General features: G+C 45.9%; 1 protein-coding gene across 4 annotated transcripts in view; it reads right to left on the bottom strand.

The window, feature by feature from the left end:
* Window positions 1-20,170, bottom strand: part of uba1 (ubiquitin-like modifier activating enzyme 1) — a 381,394-nt gene that overhangs the window by 183,810 nt on the left and 177,414 nt on the right. For all 4 annotated transcript variants that reach the window (XM_069936574.1, XM_069936577.1, XM_069936576.1 and 1 more), the window contains one exon: window positions 10,172-10,246. In XM_069936574.1, coding sequence (XP_069792675.1) covers window positions 10,172-10,246 — 75 coding nt within the window. The remainder of the gene's footprint in view (window positions 1-10,171; window positions 10,247-20,170) is intronic.

The following is a 20,170-nucleotide window of genomic DNA, read 5'->3' as shown; positions in this document are numbered from 1 at the left end:
TGATATTCATGCAGTTTCCAAAACAGTTCCAGTTAATTAAACTTGAAAACAGTTTTAGCGTCAAAGATTTCTAACTTGGAAATCTGATACCAGAGGGCTGCAAGAATTTAAAAAAAAATCCACCTCACATCACGTTTGACGTCCAATATTTTTTCATTTATGCTCACATTTATTTAAAGTATTTATTTTTGATTATGCAAATGAACAGTTTCACAACTGCAGCCACAATTGGAATCCTGGCTGCCTGCTGTGGCCTGTTCCAACTCTGCCATCTGCTTTGCCCAGGTTTGTAAAAGGGTGGTGTTTTGATTCATTCTTTTACTGAATGGGCAGGGCAGGCTTGTGGTTTATCAGCTCCACATATTTCACTGACTAGGTGTTTGAAGAGAAGGCATTGGATCTAGCTAGACACAAGGAGAAGAGCTTGGCCCTCCTTCCGAGGAATGTAGATTAAATTTGCCCATGTTACCCATGTTCCAAAGCCCTGATCTCCTCTTAAATTGCAGGAGAATGTGCTTCAGCATGGGTCAACTAATTAACCAAGGTGATCAATGGGAGAAAAAGGGAGGGAGAAATAGGGATAGGGAGGCATGGAGGGAGGGTGTTAGAGGGGAGGGAGTGAGAGGGGGAGAGTTAGAGGGGAGGGAGCGAGAGGGGGAGGGAGCTAGAGGGGGAAGGAGCTAGAGGGGGAAGGAGCTAGAGGGGGAAGGAGCTAGAGGGGGAAGGAGCTAGAGGGGGGAGGAGCTAGAGGGGGAAGGAGCTAGAGGGGGGAGGAGCTAGAGGGGAAGGAGCACGAGGGGGAAAGAGCTTGAGGGGAAGGAGCTAGAGGGGGAAGGAGCTAGAGGGGAGGGAGCTAGAGGGGGAAGGAGCTAGAGGGGGAAGGAGCTAGAGGGGGAAGGAGCTAGAGGGGGAAGGAGCTAGAGGGGGGAGGAGCTAGAGGGGAAGGAGCACGAGGGGGAAAGAGCTTGAGGGGAAGGAGCTAGAGGGGGAAGGAGCTAGAGGGGAGGGAGCTAGAGGGGGAAGGAGCTAGAGGGGAGGGAGCTGGAGTGGAGGGAGCTAGAGGGAGAAGCTGGAGGGAGAAGGAGCTGGAGAGGGAAGGAGCTAAGGGAAGGAGCTAGAGGGAAGGAGCTAGAGGGGGAGAGTTAGAGGGGAGGGAGCTAGAGGGGAAAGGAGCTAGAGGGGAAAGGAGCTAGAGGGGAAAGGAGCTAGAGGGGAAAGGAGCGAGAGAGGAAAGGAGCTAGAGGGGGAAGGAGCTAGAGGGGGAAGGAGCTAGAGGGGGAAGGAGCTAGAGGGGGGAGGAGCTAGAGGGGAAGGAGCACGAGGGGGAAAGAGCTTGAGGGGAAGGAGCTAGAGGGGGAAGGAGCTAGAGGGGAGGGAGCTAGAGGGGGAAGGAGCTAGAGGGGAGGGAGCTGGAGTGGAGGGAGCTAGAGGGAGAAGCTGGAGGGAGAAGGAGCTGGAGAGGGAAGGAGCTAAGGGAAGGAGCTAGAGGGAAGGAGCAAGAGGGGGAGAGTTAGAGGGGAGGGAGCTAGAGGGGAAAGGAGCTAGAGGGGAAAGGAGCGAGAGGGGAAAGGAGCGAGAGAGGAAAGGAGCTAGAGAGGAAAGGAGCTAGAGGGGGAAGGAGCTAGAGGGGGAAGGAGCTAGAGGGGAGGGAGCTGGAGTGGAGGGAGCTAGAGGGAGAAGCTGGAGGGAGAAGGAGCTGGAGAGGGAAGGAGCTAAGGGAAGGAGCTAGAGGGAAGGAGCTAGAGGGGGAAGGAGCTAGAGGGGGAGAGTTAAGGGGAGGGAGCTAGAGGGGAAAGGAGCTAGAGGGGAGGGAGCTGACAGGGGAAGGAGCTGGAGGGGGAAGGAGCTGGAGGGGGGAGGAGCTGGAGGGGGGAGGAGCTGGAGGGGGAAGGAGCTGGAGGGGGGAAGGAGCTGGAGGGGGAAGGTGCTGGAGGGGGAAGGAGCTGGAGGGGGAAGGAGCTGGAGGGGGAAGGAGCTGGAGGGGAAGGAGCTGGTGGGGGATGGAGCTGGAGGAGGAAGGAGCTAGAGGGGGAGAGAGGGGGGAATGTTAGAGGGGGAGAGGGTTAGAGGGGGGAGAGTTAGAGGGGGAGAGTTAGAGGGGAAGAGTTAGAGGGAGAGAGAGTTAGGGGGGAGTTAGAGGGGGGAGAGTTAGAGGGGGAGAGTTAGAGGGGGGAGAGTTAGAGGGGGAAAGTTAGAGGGGGAAAGTTAGAGGGGGAAAGTTAGAGGGGGAAGTTGGCGAGGGGAGAGTTAGGGGGAGAGTTAGGGAGAGAGTGGGACAGTTAGGGAGAGAGAGGGGGAAGATAGGGGGGAGTTGGAGAGGATTACAGGGGAGGGGGTGTTAGAGAGGGGGAGGGAGAGGGAGAGAAAGGGTGGAGAGGGGGAGGGAAGATGAGGATGAGAGATCGGGAAAGGGGTGAGAGGGAAATAAAGAAAGAGAGAGAGAAAAAAAGAGAACACAGAAATGATGTTATTTCCACTGCCCAGGATATTTGTGAAATGGTTGGAGTTGGACAACATGTGCACACCAATGAATGAGAAGGTGATAAAATAACTGCTGTCACCTCTTGCAAGGAATCTCAAACAAGTATGAACAGGCACATTTGCATGACTCAAATGACAAATTAATTCTGGGCACTGACTCACTGTTTTTAAAGGAAAAGTAGTCCTTCGATTTTGAAACAAGCTTCCCACCAAAGCTAATTACCTGATTCAGTTAATGCATTGGCATGAACTAATTCATGTTAACAGAGGCACTTCCAGTAAAGACACAAAAATTTCTCTCCCTCACAGTGTCAGAAGTGGAGATGTACATTGGTGACTACTCAATGTTCGAGTCCATTGGTAACTCCTCAGCTAATAGTCGGACCTAACCTGCATTCAGAGACTTGGGTGATAGATATTAAATGACATCAATTCCACACAAGGCAAATATTACTTCCAGCAAAATCAGTGTTTAAATTTTAATAAAAATTTTCAAGTTTTAAATATTAAAAAAAATTGGACATGTGGCACGATAACAGCCCATTTTGGCCCTACAGGCCTGTGCCGACCAATTTACACCCCATTACCCTATGCCACTGCTTCATTTTGAAGGGTGGGAGGAAACCGGAGCCCCCGGGGGAAACCCATGCAGACACGGGGAGAATGCACAAACTCTTTTCAGACAGCGCGGGATTCGAACCCTGGTCCCGATTGCTGGCGCTGCAAAGGCGATGTGCCAACCCTGCTGCCCTTTCTTTGGCATTCAACAATATAAATTCCAAATCCTCCAGCACTGATATCCTTCACAGAGCAGGAATTAAAATGGATCAGTACAATGGCAGGAGCATTCCAAGAGTTTGGGAAAGAGCAGCCAGTCATTCTTTTCCAGACTCCTCCAGTCTTTCCATCATCACTAATGCATCAGCCAAGAGTGTGTTGGAAGTTCTCCACTTGCAGTTCACAACATAACACAACAGGCAGGCAAGGACAAAACCGACTTAAATAGTAAACCCCTTCACTGCTGTAAATGTTCTCTTCTCCTAACACTGGCTGCAGACTGTTACCTATTAAAACCACAGCTTCTTGATAAGTCCGTCAAGAAACTATTATTGGAATTTAAAATTCAAATTCAGACATACAGCAGGGTAACAGGCCCTTCCGGCCCACCAGCCTGTGTGGCAAAAATAACCCAGTTAACGTACAAACCCTGAAGGTGGGAGTAAACCAGAGCACCTGGAGGAAGCCCACACAGTCACGGAGGGAACGAACAAACTCCTTACAGGGAGTGGTGGATTCGAACCTGGGTCTCTGCTGCTGTAACAGCATTGCTATTCTAAGAACAAGGGCAGCAACTGCTTGACTCTCCTCCAAGTACATGGCCTGATTGCCCACTAACACTGGGCGAGAATCCTGGAGCTGATGAACATCAAGGCTTTCAGAAACACACTTCAGCAGCGCAAGGAAGCTCATCATCACACTCCTAAGGGCAAGCGGAACTAGGCAGTAAATGCTGGTTCGGTCAGAAATGCCAGCATATCATGAATGAAGGGAAAATAATGACTTTCAAGAACTGGTAGCTTTCCTGGTGGAACACAATTAAAATTTATATCCAGTGCTTGGGCAGTAAATGCTGGTTCGGTCAGAAATGCCAACATATCATGAGTGAAGGGAAAATAATGACTTTCAAGAATTGGCAGCTTTCCTGGTGGAACACAATTAAAATTTATATCCAATGCTTGGTCCAGTTTAGATGCTTGCCAGAGTATTCTGTGCTCTAAGGTGATACATCAGGTCCACTAAGATCCGCAATATCAGGGTAAAAAGCCTGCATTCATTTTGAAATCTGAAAGCCTTTCTGCATCTTGGAGAGCATTGAGCCTAAAATGTCGGATATGAAAACATTTTAATAAAAATCACCAAATTAATTGCAGGAAGGATATCAATCTTTTGAAAGCGTGCAGAGGAAATTTACAAAGATTATACTGAACTTGAAGAACTTAGTTACAGAGAAAGGATAAACAGGTTAGCACCGATGGCATCGGGAATACTTAAAGTGGGATGTGAGTGGAAAGAGAAAGGTTGAGAACCACACTGCAATAGACGATCAACATTTCAGGTCAAAGCTCAAAGACGGTCTGTTACTTTCCACAGATGGTGCATGACTTGCCATGTTCCTCCGGCATTTTGTGCATTGCTCCCATTTTCCAGCATCTGCAATTTTGCTCGTTTTCCCCCTTATGACCTTACATTCAACTTGGGTTGTCCCTTCTGATTCAGAACAACAGAGAATGCTCACCTAAACTGTCTTAATTTAGATCAGTGATTTCCAACCTTTTTCTTTCCACTCACACACCACTTTAAGTAATCCCAATGCCATCGGTGCTCTGTGATTAGTAAGGGATTGTCCAAGGTGGGATGTGGGTGGGAAGGGAAGGTTGGGAACCACTGCCCTAGATCCAATTATGACTGAAATATTTTACTTAAGAAAAATTGTCATTGGCCCAGTTCCTTTGGAGTTATGAAACTGTGCACATAATGAGTCAATGAGGTACAATTAAAACAGTGGTTTTCAACCTTTTTCTTTCCATTCACATCCCACCTTAAGCAATCCCTCACTAATCACAGAGCACCGATGGCATAGGGATTACTTAAAGTGGGATGTGAGCGGGAAGTAAAAGGTTGGGAACCACTGGACTAGGTGAGAGTAATAGTAAGTACAGATTAGAAGAGCTTGTTTCTATGGTTCCAAATAGACACAAGTTATGGTGGGAAGTTTAAATTAAATACATAACACTTCCACTTCCTCATGATGTGCTGGCCAATCTGACTTTTTAAAATTTGTGCCCACATTTTAATAGAAAGAAAAATTGGGAATGTGAAAATCTGAAAATAAAAATGAGCAATCTTGAAATCAGGATTCAAATCTCATCTTGGACAACATTGTGACCAAGTTCCCGCCATTAGGTAATATAGCGGTCATTCAGGACCTGAGGAACCATAGTACCGGTGAGTGGAATAGCTAAGAGTGCTGTAGAAGCTCAGCAGGATATACAGCAACCTGCATTTCGGGCCTGGGGCCTTCATTGGGAATCAAGAGAAACAGATAGAAAGTTGGGTGAGGATGGAAGGAAGGGGGAGGGTGAGCGCAATAGAAATACAGGAACTGGCCGCTAGTGAATGCAATGGGACCTCGGTAACCAGGGTCCCGGTGAGTGAAACAGGAACACTTCCAAGGTTAAGGAAGTACGGGAAACATTAGCAAGTGAGTTGTTGGGATTTCAAAATTAATCAGATTGTTGGAGTTTGATTTAGAAGCCCAAGTATCACAGCCTTATGAAGCAGAGTTCCAGAATTCCCCTACACTTTGTGGGGAGGAAATTTTTTTTTCCACCCTTTCTCTTGCTTCCATTTTCTGTAAACCTGCAACCTGGCATCCTCTATCTCGGCAGCGTCCTCTGACTTGCTCACACAATCCTGCGTTTCCACAAAACAGCACTGCATCTCATCCAAAGCATGCACGGGTGTTGTAGGGAAGAAGTTGTCCGCATCCACCCCATGTCAAATCCTTTCAACTCAACTCAAGCAGATGTTCAATCTTGCATGCGCACAGGTAAACAGGCAAGCTGGTGACACAGTGTAACTCTAAGAGCCCCACATAATCCTTCAAAGCCCTGTTGGTTGGTGCTTTGAACAGAAAGTTATGAACAGAATCAAGGAACTTCATAAAACATTAGCATCTTGCGAGGATAAAGTGGTGACTGAATACTGGTGGGATTTCAGGCTCTGTCAGGATATTGTTCACTGAATAAAGTGCTACATTTTATTTGTGAGCTAATTTCCTTTCTAAGGATCCCATCAGAACTGTAGCTTTAGCTGTTTACAGTATCTCCAATTCACCCTTACTCACGGTTGACCAGGAGCTAAGCAGGATTTCAGAATCAGAATTAATTGTAATGAACAAGTCATGAAATCAAACATTCATTTCATAATCCATCTTACAACAATAAATATATAACAAAATAAAAATAATAGTGCACAAAAAGTGAGGAAGTGTCTTTGACTCATTGATTATTTAGGAATGTGATGGCAGTGGGGAAGAAGCCGTCTTTGTGTCGTCTTTAGGCTCCTGTACCTTTTCCCGATGGTAGCAGAGTGAAGAGGGAGGTCCTTGAGGATAGAGGCTGCTTTTTTAAGACACCACCTCATGTAGATGTTCTGAACGGATTGAAATCTGGTGCCTGTGATGTCACAGACTGAGTTAACAACCCTCTGGAGTTTATTCTTGTCCTGAGAGTTGGCGCCTTCGTACCAGGCAGTGATGCAACCAGCCAGAATGCTCTCCACGGTACACTTGTAGAAGTTTACGAGAGACTTCGGTGACATACCAAATCTCCTCAGACACTTCACAAAGTATACCCACTGGTGAGCCTTCTTTGTGATTGCATCAACATGGAGGCTCCAGGACAGATCCTCAGCCATGTCGACACCCAGGAATTTGAAATTCTTGACCCTTTCCACTACTGAGCCCTCGATGAAGATAGGGTTGTGTTCCCTGACTACTTCCTGAAGTCCATAATAATTTTATTGGTTTTGCTGACGTTGAGCGCAAGGTTGTTGTTGTGACACCACTCAACGAGTTGATCTATCCCCCTCCTGGACGCTTCCTCATTGCTGTTTGTGATTCTGCCGACAACTGTGGTCTCATCGGCAAACTTGTAGATGGCATTGGAATTGTGTCTGGCCACACAGTCATGGGTGTATAATGAGTAGAGCAGTGGGCTAAGCTTGGGGTGCGGCTGTGTTAATAATCAATGACGAGGAGATGTTGTTTCCAATTCATACTGACTATGGTCTACTGATGAGAAAGTCAAGGATCCAGTTGCAGAGGAGGATACAGAGGCCCAGAGTTTGTAGCTTCTTGACCAGCACTGAGGAAATACTGGTATTGAAGGCCGAGCTGTAGTCGATGAAGAGCAGCCTTATGTATGAGTTACTGTTTTCGACGTGATCCAGAGCTAAGTGGAGAGCCAGCGACATTGCATCTGCTGTGGAGCAATTATCATGATAGGTGACTTACAGTGGGTTCAGATCTTTGCTTAGGCGTGTGTTAATTCTAGCCATGACCAATCTATCAAAGTATTTCATCACAGTAGAAGTTAGTGCTACTGGGCAACAGTCATTGAGGCAGCTCACACTACTCTTGGATGAATGATGCCCTTTTGAAGCAGGTGGAACCTCTGACTGCAGCAATGAGAGGTTGAAAATATCCGTGAACACTCAGGTTAGTGCGTTGGCACAGACATTTAGTGCCCTGCCAGGCACGCCTTCAGGGCTTGTCACCTTGCGCGGGTTCACTCTTTTGAATGGAGTTCTGACAATCTACTCAGAGACAGACATCACAGGGTCCTCAGCCTTTTCAGGGATGTGAATGCGGAAGAAATCAGGTGATAATCGGTTTAAATTAAGTACGCTTCCTGGAAAGCCTCATACTTCCTTGTAACTGAAAATATCAACCACCTAAAAGTGTTATTATGGTTACACGAGCAGCAGGGAAAGAGGGCACAATGAGGGGATGTCTCATTATAGTTCATTAATTATTCCCTTCCCCCACAACTTCCCTCCATTCATCTCACCCTCCCCCACTTACTGAAGACAATGATTTTGGAGTAGAACATGTTTACGTATCTTCATGATACCAGAGTACAAAGCTCAGGATATTCTTTCTGTGTGACATTCAGCCTTTGGAGAGTATCTCAAGAAGAAACACAGCATTCAGTGCCGAGTTCAGACCATTAGGATTCTGTTCCCAACAAGAGGTCTTCCAGTTTAGATCTTCCGAAATGTCTGCCTTCTTCCACTAAAGTGACTTCCCCTCCACCACCATCAACTCAGCCCTCATCTGCATCTCCTCCATTTTCCACTCATCTCCCCTGGTCTCCTCTGCTCCCAGATGCAACAAACATAGAATCTCCCTTATCCTCACCTACCACCCCACCAGCCACCGCTTCCAACACATTTTCCTCCGGAATTTACGGCACTTACAGAAGGATCTTACAATCAGACATATTTTCTTTTCATCCCCTCTCTACCTTCTGTAGGGTTCGGTCCCTCCATGACTCCCTCATGCACTCATCCCTCCCCACCAATATCTCTCCCCCACCCCGGCACCTTCCCCTGTGGTCACACTTGCACTTACATCTCCTCCCTCGGCATGGTTCGGGACCCCAAACTGGCCTTCCAAATGAAGCAATACTTCACTTGTGTATTTGCAGCACTGATTTACTGCAACCGGTGCTCCCTTTGTGGCCTTCTCTACATTGGAGAGACTGGGTGCAGACTGGGAGATTGCTTTGCTGACCACCTTTGCTCTGTCTACACCAGTGACAGAGACCTCCCAGTAGTGAACCATTTTTCTTGTGCATCACATTCCCACACTGTCCCACCAAGACCACCTGCAAATTGGAGGAACAACACTGTCTGGACGCTCTCCAGGCAGATGGCATTAACATCGACTTTTCCAATTTCTGCTAACCTGCTACCCTCTTCCCCCTCTCCCTTCCCTTCCCTGTCTAGTTCTCCTTCCTCCTTTCACTCAGCAACCCCTCCTCCCCTTGATTGCTGCTGTCCCCTCCCTTCACCTATCACCTCCTACCTTTGCGACTACGCCTCCTCCCCCCACTCTTTAATTTGGACGCTTTCCAACATTTGTCCACACCTTGATGAAAGGCTCAAGCCCTAAACGCCGGTTAAGTATTTTTACCTTTGCTACATAAAGGACACTGTTTGACCTGCTGAGTTTCTCCAGCACTGTGATTTTACTTCAACCACGGTGTCTACAGATTTTTGTGTTTTGCATTAGGATGGTGCCACTTGTCATGATATACCTGCCGATTTGCAACGCCGTTTTGTGGAAATGCAGCATTGTGTGAGCAAGTCAGAGGACATTGCCGAGATAGAGAATGGCCAGGCTGCAGATTCGTGGGGAGCTCAGAAATGATCAAGGCGCCACAGGACAAGGATAATCTTGAACAGTGGTTTTCAAAGTTTTTCTTCCCACTCACATACCACTTTAAGTAATCCCTATATCATTGGTGCTCTGTGATTAGTAAGGGATTACTTAAAGTGGGAAGGGAAGTGCTCTGGACCCAATTGTTATTGAAATATTTTGTTTAGAAAAATTGTCATTGGCCCATTTCCTTTGGACATATGAAACTGTGCACATAACGTGTCTATTAGGTATGGTTTGCCTTTCTTCAAGATCAGTAGTTTTCAACCTTCCCTCCCCACCAACATCCCACCTTAAGTAATCCCTTACTAACAACAGAGCACTTATGGCACAGGGATTACTTAAGGTGATATGTGAGTGGAAAGAAAATGGTTGAAAACCACTGATCTTGAAGAAAGGCAAACAGCAACAGTCTGGCCTCTGGGTCTCTGTAGTAGTGCTGCCTGACCACCATAAGGTTGCTCAGAATGAGATCAACAACTGACCATGTATTCCTTCCAGCTCACGTGAGCAGAGGGTAGCATCACTCCTGCAGCCCGATGAAATGCTACTCACCCATCATTCATCCCACACTTTGATTCTGTTCAATGGGGAATACTGCTTCTGTGCATGTTCAACATTATCACTTTATTGGAAAATGAAGGAAGGTGCAGCTGATAAAGACTGGCGAGGGGAAGAACTTACATTGCTGGAATCAAACTCCAGAGGATGGGGACATCTCTTGGGACCAGACCAAAAGAGAGCTCCTGAGCTTGTGACCTGAAACAAGATGAAGTCAACCATCAGTTGAAGTCTAGCACAAGCAAGCATAATTCAGTCAGGTTATTCTGGTATAAAGAGAGGGTCAAGTTTTCAAATTCTTGGGTGTCAACATCTCCGAGGGTCTGTCCTGGAGCCTGTATGTTGATGTAATCACAAAGAAGGCTCGCCAGCGGCTATACTTTGTGAGGTGTTTGAGGAGATTCGGTACTTCACAGAAAACCTCTACAGGTGTACCGTGGAGAACATTCTGGCCAGTATGGAGGCACCATACTGTCTCAGGACAGTGTAATAAAGTTAACTCAGCCTGTGACATCACAGGCCCCAGACTTCACTCCATCGAGGACATCTACATGAGGCGGTGTCTTAAAAAAAGCAGCCTCTATCCTCAAAGACCCCTCTCTTCACTCTGCTACCATCGGGAAAAAGGTACAGGAGCCTAAAGACGAACACTCAGCAGCACAAGGACAGCTTCTTCCCCGCTGCCGTCAGATTCCTGAACGATCAATGAACCAAAGAAACTGCCTTACTTATCGTGCAATATTATTGTTATTTTTATATAGTAATGTTGTAAGATGGTTATGATATGAATGTTTGCCCTGTGATGTTGCTGCAAAACCCCGAACTTCATGACTTGTTCATGACAATAAATTCTGATTCTAATGGTATCTGCAGCCTTTCATCACACTTCAGGTTTAGAGAATGGGACAAGCCTTTGCTATCTCGACTCTAGTGCCATATCTCATCATTGAAATCTTCAAAGTAAAATCAAGTTCCAAGATGTACAATAAGAACCACTCATCTCCCCTGGTCCCCTCTGCTCCCAGATGCAACAAGCCTGCTTCAAGGGTGCTTCAAGTTTATTGCACAAGTACAACCCAATGAAACAGCGTACTCCGGTCCTCGGTGAAAAACATGCAGACGCACAACCAGACATAACACACAATACATATGCAGGAGAAGTATTCCTATATACATACAAACAAATAAATAAATATTTTCTTTGCAAATATGAGAGTCTCAAATGTGAGCAGTTCCTTTGGTCGTTCAGCATCTCACTGCCCGTGGGAAGAAGCTGTTCCTCAGCCTGGTGGTGCTGGCTCTGACACTCCTATATGTCTTTCCTGATGAGAGCAGCTGAAAGATGTTGGGTGGGGAGGGGTCCCCAATGACTTTGCGCATCCTCTTCAGTCAACAATCCCAGTAGATCACGTCAATGGTGGGGGGGGGGGGAGGGGAGGGAGACTCCAGTGACCCTCTCTGCTATTGTGGACGGACCTTCAATCCTTTTCTGCAGCAACTGTAGCAAATTGTGTTGCAGCTGGCCAAGGTGCTCTTGATATTACATGATGGTGGCCAGTAGCCTTGCCCACTTCAATCTTTTCAGGAAATGCAGACACTATGTACCTTCTTGACAAGTGAGGAGATGTTGTGTGTCTACTATAGACCACCAGTTCAGTAAACTCCAAGGAACTTGGTGCTCTCCACTACAGAGTTATTAACGTGTAGCGGAGGGTGATTGATCCGGGTCCTCCTGAAGACCATGATCATCTCCGTCATCTTGTCCACGTTGAGAGTCAGGTTGTTCCTCTCACACCATTTCACGAGATTTTCCACCTCTTCTCTGTAGTGCGACTCCTCGTTGTTGCTGATGAGGCCAACGACTGTCATGTCATCTGCAAACTTGATGACTCTGTCGGAGCTGGATCTGGTGATGCAGTCGGGGGTCAGTAGCGTGAACAGGAGCGGGCTGAGCACACTGGGTGGCTCTGTAACTCCCCATGCCTCAATTTCCAGGAAGAGTCAGGGGATCACAGGTGTTAAACCATGGAAAGGAGTTCAAATCCCACCATGACAGCTGGGGAATTTAAATTCAAGTTATTAAGTACGTCTGGAATAAAACATTTGCAGCAAAAGCGGTGACTGTGAATTTACCAGGCTGTTGATGCAATCTGAAAATCAAAGCACTGCGGAGACCGGAATTCACCGACTCGAAATGTCAATGCCTTTTCTGCATGACCTGTGGCATCGTCCTATCTAGTGAACTGTTATCTGTCAGGAAGACATCTGCCGCCTTGAGTCAGTCCAGCCTTTTTGTGACTCAATGCAAACTGTGGTGGGTACTTAACTACCTTATAGCATTGAGCAGGGGTGATAAATGGTGGCCTTTCTAGCTGCGGAGAGTCACAGGGTTTTACAGCACTGAAACAGGCCATGTGGTCTCACTTGTCCAGGCTGAATACCAGTGACACACATCTTGTGACACACATGACAGCATCATCACTGTTATTGGACAGTAAAGACTTTCATGGAGGGTTGAACTCTGTTAATCATTTTTAGCCCAGGTGGGAATTGGGAGAGCATCTTGACTTTGTGGCAATGCACATATTTGATGGCTGGGCGAACTGGCTCCGTGTGCTAAATGCGCGCCATCGGAGCAGCCGCATCAAAGATGGTGTCGTTCAGCCTTCTTTTCTGGTAGAAGCTCGGGGCCCGCATGCGCACGGGCAGTGCGCTTACATCACGATGATGTAGTTTCCGGTGCGCAGGAGTGGGAGCTTCCAATGCCTTAAAAGTGGCAGCGTGCTAGTCAAATTAAAACTCATGAGTTCCACCGGCTATTGGCCTTGTTCTTTCGCTCGTTTAGCACGCTCGCTACAACTTCCCCTTTAAATGATGTTTAGGTCGAGAGATCATTTCAATTAAGACACAGACTGATGAAGGTAGATTGATTATTAACTCAGGTCCATGATTGTTTCCATTACAGGAGATGAATATCTTTGGCAAAACTAATTCCCACATACAAGATCAAAACATACTGCAGAACAAATTGTCATATGAAAGCTCAGCAAATCCAAATGAGGTTGATAATGATGCATGTTAATAGCTTACATTCCTAAATTTAATGCTGTATGGGTCTGTGAGCATCCTAGGACATACTTCAGTAAACGAGGAGAGATGATTAAAGTTGTAGGCTGTATCTTGCTCTTTTATCTGCTCTCAGTCCCTGACGTCCTCCTCTAATAATATACAGGAAGAGATAGAATCTTGCTCCTTCTCATTAATTCCTATTTATTGTGCAGCCATTCAACTGAGTGGCCACTCAAATATCTCTGAATCGTTCGAAGAGTGAGTCTCACCACGATGGACTGATGTGAAAAATACAGAAGGAATTCTCCCCACTCCCCTCCCAGCCCACCCCTGCTTATTTTGGAAGAATTCCAAGGAGAACCAGCTCTTCTGGGGAGATGTGGGTAGAAATCCTATTGATGAGCAGAATTAAATGGGGCAGCAAGGTCGGTGTAGTGGTTAGCGCCTCGCCGCTACAGTGTCAGAGATCGGGTCCAGGGTTCGAATCCCTCGATGTCTGTGAGGATTTTGTTTGTTCTCCTTGAGTCTGTGTGGGTTTTCCCCAGGGGCTCCAGTTTCCTCCCACCCTCCAAGATGTACCGGTGGTTGTAAGTTAATTTGGCATATCTAGGCAGCACGGGCTCGAAGGCCGAAATGGCCTGTGACCGTGCTGTATGTCTAAATTTTAAATGCTCACCTGGATCTCCATTGTCAGAGTGTGGAATAAGTTCAGGGCATTAACTTTGCACAGTGTAATAAAGTCAAGAACATGCATGGAAAATATGTTTCACTACCAGTTGTAAATACAAAATAATCCCAACTGTGCATGGTTGACTTAAGTAAGGCAGATGGGGTAGAATTATTTCAGGGCAAGTTAGATGAAAAGATAGAGGAAAGGAATTGATTTTGGACTGGAAAGGGTTGAGAGAAACTTTATAAAAATGATACCATGAATAAAAGGGTTAGCATATGAGAAATGATTGTCAGCTCTTGGACTGCACTCAGAGAACAGAAGGATGTGGGCGGTGGGGAAACCTCATAGAGGCATTTTAAATGCTGAAAGGCCTGGGCGCAGTAGATGAGACAAAGTTGTTTCCCATGGTAGGGGAATCCAGGACAAGAGGCCAAAATTTCAGGATAAAAGGGGGTCAATTTAAAATAGAAATGTGGAGATATTTCTTTAGCCAGGAGGTCATGTGTCTGTGTGTGGTTATACACCACTAGCCTACTGCAGGGGGCGACAACTGTACCTGCAGGAAGATCACTGGAGGATAGACAACACCTGGCCGGCTGTCAATCAGCCACCCGGGATATAAGCCACAACTGGCCCCTTTCAAGGTCAGTCATTCGGGAGCAGGGCACAGCTAGCCACAGCAGAGACTTTAAGCTGAATAAAGTCTGTTGTTTCTGTCTGAATCTTGTGTCTCCTTTCTGTCACTGCAGTGCATCACAATTTATTCTGCCAGACAGGGCTCCCAGGTAGGATTCGGCTGTCTCTCCTGGCCGTTGTGCATGAATACTCAGGAGGTACCTGGCGTAGACTGTGTTCGTTGGGGGCTTGTACATCACCTCCAAAGTGTCCATCGCTTCCGAGTATTCAGAGCAGTCCTCGAGTGCCTGGAAGGCTCGGGGACCCGACCGAGCGGAGCAGTACGTTTCCTCCTGTCGGAGTCCAGGACCTTGGGATGTGCCTCGATGAGTGTCTCGATCATGTGCCTCCAGATTTCGAAGCACGCTTGCGCTTCCCGGTTACGAGGGTCAATTTTGAGGCTCCCGGCGCTTAGGAGCTTCTCCAGTGCAGGTTAAATTTAAGCCATATCTGGCCCCTCTCGAGGTCAGTCACTCAGAAGCAAGGCACAGCTAGCCACTGCAGAGGCTTTAAGCTGAATAAAGCCTGTTTTCAGTCTTTGAATCTTGTGTCTGCTTACTGTCACTACAGTGCATGACACTGTGGAACTTGCTGCCACAGGCGGCAGTGGAAGTGAGGTCATTGGGTGTATTTAAGACAGAAATTGACAGGTATTTGATTAGTCAAGAGATCAAGAATTACAGCTGGACTAAATAGTGTGATCCCTCACCTGAAGTATTCTTTTCCTCTGCAAGGATGCTTGTCTTGCTGAGTGTTTCTGTCATTTTCTGCTTTTATTTTTTTAAAGTTTAGAGATAGAGCACAAACAGATCCTTCCGGCCACGGGCCTGTGTCACCCAAATATCCCACTTAACCTAGAACCTCCTATGGCTTTGGAGATTGGGAGGAAACCAGCGCACATGGAGGAAACCCACGCAGACACAGGGAGAAAGTACAAACTCCTTAAAGACAGTGCCGGATTTGAACTAGATTTCTCTGGCATTATAATAGCGATACAGTTAGTGCAACACTAAATAGATTTGCAGCAACTGCAAGTATTGGCCATTGAAAGTACACTTTTTAAAGTGTACAGTAAAGATGTCAATAAGATGGAAAGAGTGTGGAGAAGATTTACCAGGATGTTGCCCAGACTTCAAGAACTGAGTTAAAAGGAAAGGTTAAACAGGTTAGGACTTTATTCCTTGGAGTGTAGAAGAATGCGGGGAGATATGATAGAGGTATTTAAAATTATGAGATGTATAGACAGAGTAAATGTAGATAGGCTTTTTCTAATGAGGGTAGGTGAGATACAAACCAGAGGATGTGAGTTAAGGGTGAAAGGGGAAATGTTTAGGGAAACCTCTTCACACAGAGACTGTTGTGATTAGTAATGGATAATTTAAGGTGGTATGTGAGTGGAAAGAAAAAGTTTGAAAACCACTGTTTTGATCGTACCTCATTGACTCGTTATGTGCACGGTTTCATAACTCCAAAGGAAATGGGCCAATGACAATTTTTCTCAAGCAAAATATTTCAGTAACAATTGGGTTCTCAACTATTCCCCCCCACCACACACATCCCACCTTAAGCAACCTCTTACTAATCACAGAGCACCGATGGCTTAGGGATTACTAAAAGTGGTATGGGAGTGGAAAGAAAAAGGTTGAGAACCACTATTAAAGAGGCATGCAAAATCATGAGGGGTATTTCATATATTTTTTCCAGAGCTGGGGAGTCCAAAACTAGGGGGTGCAGATATAAGGCAAGAGGGGAATGATTTAAAGGGAACCTGGGAGGATTGGGGGCAAATATTTTCAGATAAAGAGTTCAAGGGATGGGTATAATTGTGATGTTTTAAAGACATTTAGACAGGTACTTGGATCGGAAAGGTTTGCATGCATCATTGACTTCTCCGGTTTCCATTAGCCCCCCGCCCCCAACCCCATTTTCATCCTCCTGCCACCTTTCCTCTCATTTTCTCTCTCTCCTTTACCCTTCTGTCTCCTTTCACAGAGTCAAAATCAATTCTCACCTTTCATCTTATCACATCCAATTAACATCTTTTGTCTGTTGGTCTGGAGTCCTCCCCCTTCATTCTTCCCTCTTTCTCTCCCAGTCTTTACTGAGATGCCTGCCTGCTTTTTGCTTATACAGGGAGTCCACGGGTTACAAACATCTGACTTACGGATAACTTACGAGCAAATTGTTCCCTAATTATCTCATGAATGCCCCTTCTGGTATGCAAGACATTAATGGAACAAGAGTAAGGAGGAGTGCTAATTTTTAATCATGATCTTTTTTCTTCTATCTGAACTGCTTTAAGAACTGTTTCTTTCATTTTTTTTTACAGTACTAAGACGAACATTTGACTGATGATAAATAAGAAATGAATGTACCTATTTACCTACAAATTCGACAAAAGACAGATGTAGGAACGGATCTCACTCGTAACCCGGGAACTCCCTGTACCTTGAAGTGCTCCATCCTGAAGCATCAGTGACATGTCTTCACTTCCTATGGACGCTGTGAGACCGGTTGAGTTCCTCCAGCAATTACTGTGTATTTTTACCACAAATTCAGACAAATGTTACTTGTAGGGAGCTTAAAAGGAGGACCACTAAGTGGGTAATCTCTGGATTGCTTCCTGTGCCACGTGACAGTGAGGGCAGAAATAGAATTAGGAGGAGGTTAAACGTGTGACTAAAGGGGTGGAGTAAAAGACAGGGTTTCAAGTATTTGGACCACTGGGACCTTTAAAATTGGACCTATACCGTAATGATGGGTTACACATCTTAATCCCAGAGGGACCAGTCTCCTGGCGGGGGCATTTGCTAGGGCTGTCATGGGGGGGGGGGGGGGTTAAACTAGTATGGTTGGGGACAGGGTTTCAAGTTAGGCAGGACAGCAGGGTGAGGGTTAATAGGCTAAGGAAAGAAACAAGTTTGAATAATTTGAGGGAGGAAAAGCAGGAAGTAGTAAAAAGATGGTGTAGTGAAAATTGCGAGAATGGAAGAGAGGAGGATATGCAGAAGGTAGGATGTAGGAGATCCCTGAGTTGTATTTATTTTAATGCAAGAAGCGTAATAAGGAAGCTGGATGAGCTAAAGGTGTAGAGTGACATGTGGCATTATGATGTTGTGGCCATTAGCGAGACGTGGTTGAAGGAAGGTTGTGTTCTGGCAATTGAATGTTCCAGGATTTGCCTGCTTTAGATGTGACAGAGTTGGTGGATTAAGAGGGGGAGGTGTGGCATTACTTGTCAGGGAGGATATTACAGCAGTGCTGAGGCAAAATAAACTGGAGGGCTCATCAAGAGAGGCAGTGTGGGTAGAACTGAACAATAAGAAGGGTGAGGTTACTACTATGGGGGTATATTATAGGCCTCCAAATGGGGAAAAGGAACTAGAAGAGCAAATGTGCAAGGAAATAGGTGAGATGTGCAGGAGAAATAGGGTGGTGTTGGTTGGGGATTTCAATTTTCCAAACATAGATTGGGAAACGCAGTCAGTAAAAGGGCAGGATAGCTTAGTATTTATGCATTGTGTTCAGGATTGCTTTTTGCAGCAATATGTTGAGACACCAACTAGAGGGGGAACGGTGTTAAATCTGTTGTTTGGGAATGCAGGTGACGGAGATAAGCTTTGGAGAGAACTTTGGATCCAGTGGCTTTAGCTTAATGATGGGAAAGGATAGGTCGGGTCTAAGGTCGAAGGTCTTCGAGTGGGGGAAGGCTAGATTTGGAGAGATGAGAAGAGATTTGCAAAGAGTTATGTGGGCTGATCTTTTTGCCGGAAAGGATGTAGAGGAAATTTGGGGGGCATTTAGGGGTGAGATTTTGAGAGTACAGGATCTTTATGTTCCAGTCAGGCTGAAGGGGAAGACTAAAGGTTCGAGGGAGCCGTGGTTTTCTGGTGAAATTAAGAAGTTGGTTCGGGACAAGAGGGAGGCCTATACCAAATATAAAAATCAAGGGATTGAGGAAATGTATGGTCGTTACTTAGATTGCAGGACGAACCTTAAGAGGGAAATTAGAAAGGCAAAAAGGTATGAGGTGTCCATACCTAATAAGGCGAAAGCGAATCCTAAGGGTTTTTACAGATATGTGAACAGTAAAAGGAGAGTTAAAGATAGAACAGGTCCATTGGATGATGGGACAGGTGAACTATGTCAGGAACCATATGAGATGGGAGAAATATTGAACAATTTTTTCTCGTCCGTATTCACAAGGGAAAGGGACATTGGGTTATACGAGATAAGAGAGGCAAGGGGCTTAGTCATGGAAAGGATAGGGATTATCCCTATAAATCGAGAGTTTTGGAGTTTCTAGGGTCAATTAAGGTGGATAAGTCTCCTGGTCCTGATAGGATTTTTTCCAGGACTTTAAGGGAGGTCAGGGAACAAATAGCAGGGGCACTGACAGTGATTTTTCAAAGATCACTGGAGGAGGGCTCGTACCACAGGATTGGAAGGTTGCAAATGCTATTCCATTGTTCAAAAAAGGCAGAAGGTGTAAGCCAAGTAATTATCGGCCAGTAAGTTTGACTTCTGTGGTGGGGAAGGTTATGGAGGGTATTCTTCGAGATAGCATACACGCATATCTGGGTAGGCAGGGATTGATTAGGGGCGCCAAGCTTGGCTTTGTAAAAGGAAAGTCATGTTTGACGAACCTTGTTGAGTTTTTTGAGGAAGTGACAAAAAAGGAGGATGAAGGTAGAGTGGTGGATGTGATCTATTTGGATTTTAGTAAGACTTTTGGTAAGGTTCCGCTTGGAAGGTTAATAAGGAAGGTTCAGTCACTAGGAATTAGTAGAGAGATTGTGACATGGGTTCAGAGGTGGCTGAGAAAGAGACAGAGAGAGTCATGGTGGACAACTGTATATCAGGTTGGAAGCCTGTAACAAGCGGGATGTCTCAGGGATTGGTGCTGGGTCCCTTGTTGTTTATCATTTATATTAATGATTTAGAGGAGGGTGTGGTTAACTGGGTAAGCAAATATGTGGATGATACGAAAATAGGGGGAGTGGTGGTAGCGAGGTAGATTTTCTTGGATTACAGAAGGATTTGGTTTGTTTCGAAGAGTAGGCTGAAAGATGGCAGATGAAATTCAATGTAGACAAGAGTGAGGTTTTGCATTTCAGTGAAATCAACCAGAATAGGACATATACAGTTAAGGGGAGGACATTGAGGCATGCAGAGGAGCAAAGCGACCTGGGGGGATTATGGTGCAGAGTTCACAAAAGATAGATTCCCATGTAGACAGGGTGGTTAAGAAGGCATATGGTATGCTGGCCTTCATAAATCATAGTATAGAGTATAGGAGCTGGGAGGTGATGCTGCAGCTGTTTAAGGCATTGGTGAGGCCAGGTTTTGAGTACTGTGCTCAGTTCTGGTCTCCAAATTATAGAAAGGATATAGATAAGGTGGAGAGGGTGCAGAGAAGGTTTACAAGGATGTTGCCTGGCTTACAGCATCTGGATTACAGGGAGAGATCAAGGAGACTGGGATTTTATTCATTGGAACGTAGATGACTGAGAGGGGACTTGATTGAGGTATTTAAAATTATGAAAGAAATAAACAGACTCTTTCCCCTGAGGACAGGGGAGGTTGGAACAGAGGCCATGAGTTAAGGGTAAGGGGGCAACACTCTAGGAGAAATATTAGAGGTGGCTTTTTCACTCAGCGAGTGGTGACAGAATGGAACGAACTTCCGAATGAGATAGTTGCGT

The sequence above is a fragment of the Narcine bancroftii genome, chromosome 5 (assembly GCF_036971445.1).
Source record: "Narcine bancroftii isolate sNarBan1 chromosome 5, sNarBan1.hap1, whole genome shotgun sequence".
Classification (NCBI taxonomy): domain Eukaryota; kingdom Metazoa; phylum Chordata; class Chondrichthyes; order Torpediniformes; family Narcinidae; genus Narcine; species Narcine bancroftii.
The sequence above is the reverse complement of the archived record's forward strand: the minus strand, read 5'-3'. Positions and strand labels throughout refer to the sequence as shown.